The sequence below is a fragment of the Bison bison genome, unplaced genomic scaffold (genome assembly GCF_000754665.1).
Source record: "Bison bison bison isolate TAMUID 2011002044 unplaced genomic scaffold, Bison_UMD1.0 scf7180017864472, whole genome shotgun sequence".
Lineage (NCBI taxonomy): Eukaryota > Metazoa > Chordata > Mammalia > Artiodactyla > Bovidae > Bison > Bison bison.
Genome location: NW_011495033.1, coordinates 10,623,008 through 10,633,910, shown reverse-complemented (window position 1 = coordinate 10,633,910; position 10,903 = coordinate 10,623,008). Strand labels below are relative to the sequence as shown.

The following is a 10,903-nucleotide window of genomic DNA, read 5'->3' as shown; positions in this document are numbered from 1 at the left end:
CTGGGGTGGCCTGGGCTTACTATCCTGGGTGACTCCTCCGGCTCAGGGACATCCACACGTGGAGCTGAGCTTGGAGCCAGATTTCTTGGTGCCCAAGGCTGTGCTCTTGTCATTCAGTGAGACTCATTTCTACATCTTTATGCCATCTCCCTGTGCCCCCAAAGCATCAAAGGTGCCCCACTCTCTCCAGGAGCATGCTGTTTGCTGGCCCAAAGTTCATCGTGGTCTGTTGCCTGCTTGCTTTCCGGGTTTCCCTGTCCTCCCCCAGGCGACTGCGGTGCCCCTCCCAGCACTCCTGCTGTCTCTGGAGTGCCTCTGCAAATGCTGGAAGCTGACTAGGGACGCCTGTCTTAGTGTCAGTGTCCCAGCTGGAACTCCCATCTCTCTGCCCGTAGGCTTTGGCCCTTCATCGTCTGCACACTCGTGGTCCTTAGCACTTTCAGCCTCAGCATGTGGATCGGGACAGGCCTGAGTTTTACCCTTCTTGTGCCCAAGCTGAGGAGCCAGCATTTTTGTTTAAATTTATTATTTATTTGGCTGCACCAGGTCTTAGCTGCGGCACGTGGGGTCTTCTAGTTACAGCACACAGGATCTTTAGTTCAGGCATGTGAACTCTTTAGTTGCCACACGTGGGATCTAGTTCCTTGACCGGGGATCAAACCCGGGTCCCCTGCACTGGGAGCTCGGAGTCTTAGCCGCTGGACCACCACGGAAGTCCCGGGAGCCAGCACTGGCATGAAGGTTCACCTCCCGCTCAGCACTTCTCCGGGCCTTTCACCACAGCCTGGCACTGAGCCTTGCCCGTCAGGTGCGTGGGGCGCGTCCTCCCTGGGGTGGCCCTCATTTGTTGCTGTGTTCTTGTTTTCCATCTGGGGAGAGGGGTGGGCCCACGTTAGATCGCAGAACACTGGCTCTTTGGTCTGCTCCTGATTATCCCAAAGTAATACCACTGGCTGTTTCACATTTTTGTTAATTAAAAACATGGATGAAGGAAATATCGCTCCCCAGCAGACGAAGACGCTGTAGGATCAGGCAGATTCCTGGAGGCGGCGGCAGGATCTTCCCATTCCTCTCATGACCTGCCTGGGAACCACTGGCTGGGGCTGGCTGGGCACAGGGTCGGCACCGGGTCTACACAGAGTCTGACCAGGAGGCGGGAGGAGGGCCCAGGCCTCTGTGGGGACCAGCACTCCCCGCCGAGGAGAGCCGCGGCCTCCCCCGGGCCCTGAGGCTCCCTTCTCCCTCCTTTCTAGAACATCTAGCTTGGGGTGGTTCAGACTGATAGCTTTTAAATTGTTTAAGCTCATTTTTGAAATAGCCCCCCCTTTGCTTTGCTGTACATCCTCAACAGCGGTGGACACTGCAGTGTTTAATAGTCAACTAAGGCCACTGCTCCTCTCCTGCCTCTTGTGGCCACGCCTTTCTCTGCAGATGTTATTCCTGCTTCAGAGAAACTGAGGCAGAGGCTGAAGGCACACGAGTGCGAGCTCCCTGCCCCTCCTGCCTCTTTGTGCCCCAAGTTAATGTTCAAAAGGCATAAAGTTGCCAAATCATTCGGAGAAGCTAAAACTGCTCCCTGTGACAATGGTTTGCTAGTCAATTCACCCAGAAAACAACACAAATCGTGTCAACTCAGAGGTTCAGATCTTCATGTTCATGTCAAGACCGGTGAAACCACCCAGCCCGTCAAGGGAAGGTGGACCCGAAACCCGCCCAGCCTGGGAACGGCATCCCTGTGCTCAGCCTGGGTCACACTCTGTGGCGGGGCTCGCCTGACAAAGCTCCCTGGAACCAGAGCAAGGTGCTGGGCCGACGTGACGCACGGTGGTGACTGGTCTACCAGTGGGGAGGTTTATTTCAACGGAAAGGGAAAAGAATACATTTGACTGAAGCGCCGTGCTCATCAGGCTGCGCATCCACTGACTCCTCAGTGAGACCGGCGAAGGCTGCTTTGTGACTGGGGGGACAGACAACGCGGTGAGCTCAGGCGGGCCTTGGTGGGTCACGCTCCTGCCTTGGCAGCCACGCGTGTGCAGTGGTGGCCTCGTGTATGAAACGACTGTGCTGACTTGTCCTTAGACAAGAGCCCTGTGCAGGTAAAGACCTAAAGTGGGGGCTCTGGGGGTGAAGGAGTGAGCACCACTGAATTCTCGAGACGAAGCGTTCATTTAACACGTCACAGTTCGGTGGTGGAGAGTAAACGCGCGTCACCCACCCAGCCCCTGAACAAACGCCAGGGCAAGCACAGGACCTCACACCACCCATAGGCGTGTGGAACTTTATTTATTGTAGAAAAGTATAGAGGAATAATCTGGTCAAAGATGGATCCAATTCTTGCTGGGTAAGCAGACACCAGCCACAGTGGACGCTCTTCCTGGACCGAACGTCGTCCCCACCTTCTCCTGCCCAGGATGGCGCTGAACCCCGCAGCAGGGCTGCCGGGCTGAGGCTCCGGGGCCAGACGGCCACACGTCTGGCCCCATGGGGCCTCTCTGCACAGGCGGTTCCCGGGGACGGGGAGAGGGGCTCTCAAACTGTGCGTGAACTGGAGGGTTAAGGCTCAAAACTGGAGCGGGTACGAAGGCATTCACACCCCTGCTTCTCAGGCGTCTTACTGAGTTCCTCCTTGGTCATCAGCGACAGATGCGATAGCTGCGCTGTAGGAACCGGATGCTCGCCCAGCCCTGCTCACCTGCCACTCTTGCTTTAGGAACACCAGCAGGTCTGGGATTGGGAAGCTCTTTCCTTGAATATACTGGTGGTTGAAAAGAAACTCTCCATCGCCCGTGAGCAGGCCCCTGCCGCTGGCCGGGGAGGGGCCCATGAGCCCGGAGGACAGCAGCACCATGAGGGGGTCGTAGTCAAGGTTCTGTGTTCCAGGGTCCTGTGTTCCCTGGAAGCCCCCCCACGGGGGGGAAGGCCAGTTCCTGGAGCCGAGGGCCCTGATGTCAGCAGGGCACCTTTCCATGGCTGCACGCACTGCCTGTGCGTTCGAGGAGGAGATGAAACCCGGAGTGAGCAGGAGCGCCCGCTGCTAGAAGGGTGGACCCAGGAACAGAGGCCGGCCCCGCAGGCATGCCTCACCCCGTGACTGTCAACGCCCAGCTGGATGCTGCCAGCCTTCCGCGTCCTACAGAGGCTAGCCAGCCCGCCCTTGCCGCCTGGTTTCCGTCAGGGACAGGAGGCAGCTCCCCAGCTTCTCCTCTGCCAGCCTGGACGGTGGCACCGCCAGTGGGGCCCCGGTCACCTCAGCTGGCCATGCGGTCGCCCCTGGGGCTGTGGCAGGTCAACCTCCCCGAGGTCATTCTCAGAGAAGGGGACCCGGGCGGGGGCCCCGAAACCAGTAACAGTCACTCAGTTTCTCTACTTCTCGATCACAGTTTGGCCCGTCTTTGAGTTCCGCGGACCTGCAGACCTCACACTCTGATTTGCCTTCCTAAGCAGTGCCTCGGTGCGAGGAGACTGGGTGCCCGGTGTGTGCCCGGCCGGGTGCGGGATTGGAGAGACAGCAGCGCGAGGATCCCCCTCCCCGCTCCTGTCCCGGCCCTCCTCTGCTGCCAGTGGCCGCAGGCTCACGGGGCCAGGGCGGCCCTGCTCGGGCGCAGGAAGGCCTCGTGGTACGTGCTGTACCGTCATTGCCTCTTAGGTTCGGGGTGGGGACGGGCCTGCGGCCACAGCCAGGGTAATAAATACTGAACGGGGTGGTGTGGCCCGCGGCCCGACGTGTTGTGCGGAACCGGAGCACATCGCGGGGAAGCAAAAAGCCACGTGACTGCAGCGCTGGTCTCCTGTGCCTGCTCATTGCAGTGGTTTCGGGTGTGACCAGCGCTCTGGCCCTCGGCGCCAGAGGCAGGGCGGCGATGGGCAGAAAGCTCTTCCTACGTTGACGGCGAGTCCATCGTCGAGAGGATCCGAACGACTTCTGCTCGCTGGGTGGGCGAGATGTGCTGCGTCATGTGGACGATGGAATCCATGGCGACCTCTGGGTTGGCCTGGACCAAGCTGGAAGGGGAAATTGGGGTTGGTGAGACCGAGAGAGACAACCATGCCTGGATCAGCGGAGCTTTAGAACCGCCGGAGAACCTGCTCCCGGGGTTCACCGTGGATCCGGCAGCCCCTGCCTCACCTTGTCTGTTTTCCTACTCGAGACAGGCACCCCCCTCCATAGCGCGGTCAGTACCGGATGAACTGCAAAAGCTCCACTATGTCAGAAAGTGTGGAAGTAACTTAAACCAAAACCAAGACTGGGGCATGTCACAATGATAGTGGGCCCTGCATGAAGCCGCTCCCACTGGCTAACCCTGGGACATGTGGGGCATCAAAAAACGAGTTAAAATCATTGAGAAGATGGAAGACACTCACTGGTCTATACCAATAATGAATATATAAGAAATGGGGGCGTGGAGAGGACTTTTGCTGGCGGGAGAATCAGGTGGTTACAGATGACTGGAGCGCGTGCAGGAGCTGGAATGCTCCATTTTGCAACCTCGCTGTGAAGACTGGATTGGGCGTGACTCACCCCCAGTGCTAAATGTAAAGCAGAAGTTCGGATGAGCAGAAACCTGCATGGCCTGTGTCTCTCCAGACTGGTTAGTAGGTTTGAGGAGAAAGATCAGGAGTTGGACAGTGGGGGAGTCGAGCAAGAGCTCGACCAGGAGATGGAAGCTAACATGGGGGCCGGCAGGTGACGTCACGCGCCCTCAGACGCGGCGCCCCGTGGGCCCCACCCTCACGGACGTGACATCCGGGCTGCGAATGCACAGCCTGAATCTAACCATGAGGAGTCACGGGGCAAACTCAAAACGAGCAGTGGTCTACAAAGGGTGGTTTAGATACAAAGGCGTGGTGGTCAACTTAGAATCACTTTACATGGTTATGTCAGGGACTAGCCCTATTAGCAAAGGCACACTGAAGCACTGGGGGTAAAGGGCCATGACGGGCCGTGACAGATGTAACTTACCTTTAAATGGTTCCGACAAAGGAAGAAATGCACATATGAGAGTGCTTATTCTTTTTACATATAAAACACACACAAATGACACAGCAAATGAAGAATGGGAAGAAGGGACAGTTAGGGAGCTTGGGATGGACATGTACACGTGCTTTATTTAAAATGGATAACCAGCAGGAACCTCCTCAGAGCACAGGAAACTGCTCCGTGTTAGGTGCAGCGTGGAAGGGAAGGGGTCTGGGGGACCGTGGACATGTGTATGTATGGCTGAGTCCCTCTGCTGTTCTCCTGAAACTGTCACAACGCTGTTAATTGGCTGTACTCCAATATGATGTAAAGTTTAAAAAAAAACTAAAAATGATACAGCAAATGAGGCAAAATGTAAATAGCAGGCACGTCTGGGTTCAGATTTGTTCTCTGTACTGTGTTTAGCTTTGCAGTTTTTCTGTAAGGGAAATGTAGTCAAAATGAAAAGTTCAGAAAAATGTCCCCTGCAGTCTCTGCCACCCCGCCTGTGGAGGAGACAGGAGCCTCTAGAACACAGCTCCCTCTTGGCTGGGGTTGGGGAGGAGGAGGTTTCCTAGGAACCAAAGGATGCAAAGAGCCTTCCTCCCAGAGCCATTCACCCAGTTTAAGGATCTGCATCTGGAGCTAATAGTTGGACATGGTGAGCTCAGCCATCATCCCTAAGTGCCCCTGGGGACCAGCCGCTGAGCGAGTACGGTGCTCCTGGACTCTGCTCTGATCTGATCAGTGTCTCAAACAGAAGGGGCCAAAAAGACCGCGCGGCATCGTCATCTCGCCGTTCGTGCAGAAGTCGCTCGTTCCCCAGAAGTGAGCCCGCCTCTGCTGAGGAGGCCCCTCCCTGGGGTCTCACCTGCGGATCTGCTTGAGGACGTAGTCTCTGCTGATGTACTTGATGTTCTCTTCAATCACCGAGCGGACGCCGTCTTCCTCTGTGAGCTGTTTCTCCAGCCACTCCACCAGATCCTTGTTGTTGTCCCAGACATAGGCCTGCAACAGATGATGCCTGGTCAGATGCCAGGGGCCCGCCCAGGCCGGACACCCTGACTATTCTACATCTGGGAGGGCCACTGCATTAGTGTCCTCAGCATAAAAGAGTCATGCCCAGTTTCTCCGTGACAGCTGTCTCTGTAGGAGGCGGTGGAAGCAGGCCTCAGGACAGGAGCCGTCCTCGCCCTCCCTGGCCAGCTTTCTGATGTGACACGCACTCCTGGAGAATCTATCTGGGCACTGAACAGAGGCATCTGTGCTCACAGGGATGCTGGTGCCGCTGTTTTGTCTCTGACTGTTTAGTCAAGAGCTGAATGGGCGTGAAACACGTGTGGGACTTCCCGATGGTTAAGACTCCATGCTCCCGATGCAGGGGCCCAGGTTCAATCCCTGGTTGGGGAACTAGATCCCATACACCACAACTCAGAGTTCAAATGCCAAAGTCAGGATCCCAAGTGCTGCAGCTAAGATCCAGGGCAGCCAAATAAACAAACAAATGCTGAAAAAAGAAAGAAAGCAACTTGTGCTTTTTTGAGGAGCTGAGACACAATTCCTAAGCATAGGACTCTGGTCGCCTCCGGCCACGGAGCCCGAGGCGGCCAGAGGTGAAGGGGGTCCTGCCGCCGGGTCAGAAACCTAAACCCCGGTTCACTGTGCAAGTTTCCCGAACGGTCAGGACGTCCATCACCCCGAAAGTCTTGACACACCACCTCTCACCTCCTCCTTTCAAGATCATTTTTAGCCAAGCATTTCCCAGGTAGTTGACTCCATAATAATTCAGGAGTGTGTTAGAAACCTAATAGCCTTCTCCTGGCTCTCGTCTCCTCTCATTTTCTTTACAAATCATTTAGGAATCGTTTTGTTAATGGTTTCCGGAAAACCAAGTACTGCCATTAGGGCTCATTCATATTTATGTCATTTTGTTTGGGTAATTAAACACAAAGCTCGTCATTTAAAGGTGCGCTATCCTCCTCTGTTATCACTAACCGAGTCAAAGTCAGAATGACAATGAGTTTGGCGCTGTAATTTAATAGGTGGGTGCATTAGGGAGCTCGGGAGGTGGCCCAGGAAGCCTGGATACCCGCGAAGGCGCCCGCACCGCGGCTGGGGTGGGGGGCCTGCCAGGCGCGGAGGGTGCATCCTCACACACCCCGCTGGAGGCGGCATGCGGGAGGCCAGGAGCTGCGCTGCTTCCCAAGGGTCCACGCCGGGCCTTTAAAAACAAGGGTCTCTTCTCAGACCCCCCCCCACCCCCCGTGCCCATCTCTGCCTTGGCTGGTGAGCCCGCGGGGGCTGGTTGGTTATTATATACCTTGTAACTGACTTCCACGTTTCTAACGGGTCTTAAGGAGTCCTTCACAGTGGAACAATTAAGGAGCCCCAGGATTAAGGATCAGTGAGGCGCCTTTTCTAGTTCTTTTGTCCATTTCCTTTGCTGGCCCCAAATTTGCCCATCCCTGCTTGTCATCACTGGTGAGAAGGTCAGTTCTCCTGGTCAGGGCGAGGCTGAGGGGAGGTCATGCCCCAGCTCCGTGAATGGGCAGCATGCTGGCACCCTGAGGCTAAATGGCAGGCGAGTACTTTGTCCTGAGAAAAAGGAGGTACCACACCACTCTCCATCTACAAGGGTCAGGGTGGCGATCGTCCCCACGGCGAGGTGCTCTTAGCATCACGTGCCAGCCCGTCCACCCCACTCGCGGACGGCGTGCTGACGTGCCCATCTCCACCGTGGTAATCTGGACTTCTGCACATGCCCTTACTTACGAGGATTTAGGGGGAGGAAGAAAGAAAACAATGCATGCTACTTGGGTTTCAGAATGGGGGGGTGGGGAAACCTAGATTTACCCAAGAATTCCAAAGCCTTTAGTTTAGGAGAATATTTAATACTCTTATTAATCATTTTTAATCCGTTTGCTTTTAATTAAGAAACAGCATGATGCTTTCCTATCAACATATGCCAGGGAGCAGATTAATTGTGGCTTAAGATAACTCTCCTTGATTGGTGTAATGTATTAGCTAACGAGATGCCTGCTTCTAACGATGCTCAGACGCTGTGCTGGCAGGCCCGCTGCCCTCCAGAGAACACGGCTCTCCCGTCCCCTCCTGCAGCCACAGAGTACGCTAGGTGTTCAAACACTGGAAAAGTTCCCAGATAGAATTAAAGCAACACGTTCCCAAGGTTTGGAAAATGTAGGCCCCCTTATATGAACGGTTTGCTGGTCACTCAAAATATGAGTGGACAATGACCCCCTCTTCTACTGGTGAAGTGTCAACTACAGCGCTGAGCGCACAGCAGCCACGGGGTCACGATCCTGGTCAACAGCATTTTTAGCAAGAATCAACAAACGTAGGCACTGCAGCCCCACGCGGGTTTTTTTTTAAATAACAGACCTGGGAGGGTTTGCTCTGGTATTGTGAGCAAGCTTCTCCCACCCAGGGCCAGGGAGTCTGCAGTGCCTCATTTGCCCTCCCGGAACAGAGCCATGAAGCTCGTCACTCCATCCAGCACGGCCGACGCTCTGCTGTCGTCATTTCCCTGAAAACGTGCCTGACTACTCCCACTGTGGATTTCAAGCAGCTGCAACATGCTGGGCTGCTCATCTCATGACGGGCCTGGCCCCGTATGTTACCTGCCTGCACTCATCCCAATCGCAAAGTTTTAATACCAGTAAAGTATTAATGATTAAAGGTCAGAGCAGCATGGCCTTACAGTACGTGTTCAGCAGGCACTTTATCTGGCTGTGCATCCGTGGGTCAGTATCTCTGGCATTACTCGGCTCACTAATTATGTGTAGTAATTAGTCTATCTTACAAAATCTAAATGACTTGTTGGGAAAGTTTCATTCCTAATGTATCGGATTGCTGTTAAGGCCTCCTTACGTGGTGGTGCAGCAGGGCCTGGGGGTGAACAGGCCGCAGGCTGATGGATGTGAGCCCGAAGCCCAGGCCTCATAGATAATTCACCTCGTGAGCGGCCTGGAGACGCCCCTGGGAAGCGATTTTCTTTTCCCTGAGGCTTTGGAGGACGCTAGTGGTAGCCCCGTGGGCTGGGGTGGCCGCTGGGCCTCGTTTCTGGGAGCCGCCCCAGCCCCAGCCCTGCTGCCCAGGTTCCACCTCACCTCCTCCCTTCCTGGCCCTAAATCAGAAGTTTGGTGCCCAAGACTTGTTCACGGGAAGCTTGGGGACAGTGGAAATCAGGTGGCCCTACCATTGGTGCTTCTTCCTCTCCCGACTTCACGAGGGCCTCCACTGGCCATTGGTCTCGTTTGGGAATGCAGAAGAAGAATGGATTTGCAGCTTCCTGGGTGGTAAGGGAGCACCATGGCATCCTGGATCTTGGACAGATTAGGGCCAAGTCAAGGGCTTCCCTGGTGGCTCGGCAGTGAAGAATCCGCCTGTCTCCAGAGGAGTCCCCAATGCAGGGGACTCGGGTTTGTTCCCTGAGTCGGGAAGATCCTCTGGAGAAAGAACTGGCGACCCACTCCAGTGTTCCCGCCTGGGAAATGCCATGGACAGAGGAGCCTGGTGGGCTCCAGTCCATGGGGTCACAAAGAGTCAGACACGACTGAGCAACGACAACAAGAAGGCCGAGAGCTGCTGAGTGCACGGGCCGCCCGGCTCTGTTTCTAGCCGCGCTGTTACTGAGCCCGCCTTCGAGCACGCCACGCTGAGGGGCCAGGAGGAAGCCGAGCTCCAGACACGGGGCTCGGTCCTTACAGTGTCGTTCAACATGCCCCAACCCTTGTGAGACAAACAACATCCCTATTTGACACGTGAGGAAGGGACGGTTAAGTACGTCTCAGCCAGCACATGGCAAAGCGGGGATCCAAAAAGTGTTACGATTCCAGAAACCACATCCTTCTCAATTTCTTCTACTGGAGCTTGGATGGGGTTGGGGGTGGGGTGGGAAGTCAGCCTGTCTGAAAAACCACACACCTTCAACTATGGATCTGAGAGTCAGCAGAGGAAACGTGCCTGAGAGACACGTGTGCCTTGCTCTGACAGCCAGATTGGACCTAGGCTCTTGTTATCTTTTCAGGGAACTGTGGCGATGCTTTTCTTCTCCCTGAAGTCACACTACGAACCGTAAACCCCACGATTTCCAACAGTGGGACTGCCCCTGTGGATTCAAACAGTCCCACAACTCATGGCAACAGATTCCTCTCAGGGAGACAAAAGAGCTCTACTCCTCAGTTATACAGCATCACAGTGTCTTCAGACTTGCTGTCCCAGAATCTCTTTATTCAGGACTAAGATTTAAAGCAAAGAAAAGGAATTTCTATGAAGAAAAGAACGCACAGCACGGCCCACAGGCACCCACACTAAGCGCCCTCCTCACCAGCAGCCACAGTGAGGGTCCCAGGGGCCAAGCCAGGCCCCAGGCCTGGAGCGCCGGCAGCGCACAACGCCCACCCCGTCTGAAGAACCAGGGGAAGGTGTGGGTTTTGAGGTGCTCCCAAGCACCGAGCAGGCTTGGCCCCTCCGAGGCAGCCACACGACTTTTCAACAGGACAACACTCTGCTCTCAAGGGCGCTGCAGACTTTATCACCTGCCTCCCACTAACCCGAGTTCTGCTGAGCCTGCAGAATCCAGAAAGAGGTTTCAAAGCCGCACAGAGGGATCGCCCACCCTTCCTCTCTCTCTCCCCGTGCCCTGACTGCTCCGGGGGACGCTGTCTTCTGTAGATGGGGGGAGCGATACATTTGGGTCCCGGAGCCTCTGGTCTCCCCTCCTGAGCTGGGGTGTCTTCTGCACTTGACCTTCAGCCAGGAGCGTGTCCACATGGGTGGCTGTTCCCTCCATCGACAAGGGAGGCGTGACCTGCTTCCCCGCCAGGCCACCCCCGGGGGGCGGGGGGCTGGGGCACCCCCAAAGGGCCTGTCGCTGGCTTCCGCTCAGAGGGGGCCCGCCTTCCCACACCCTTGTGCCCGTCCAGG

At 55.8% G+C, this 10,903-nt stretch overlaps 1 protein-coding gene across 1 annotated transcript in view; it reads right to left on the bottom strand.

Annotated features, from left to right (window-relative positions):
* Positions 1-2,245: 2,245 nt before the first annotated feature.
* Positions 2,246-10,903, bottom strand: part of ACACA (acetyl-CoA carboxylase alpha) — a 288,539-nt gene continuing 279,881 nt past the window's right edge. Inside the window, 2 exon segments of the mRNA XM_010861548.1 lie at positions 2,246-4,002; positions 5,829-5,965. Coding sequence (XP_010859850.1) covers positions 3,879-4,002; positions 5,829-5,965 — 261 coding nt within the window. The 3' untranslated portion in view covers positions 2,246-3,878.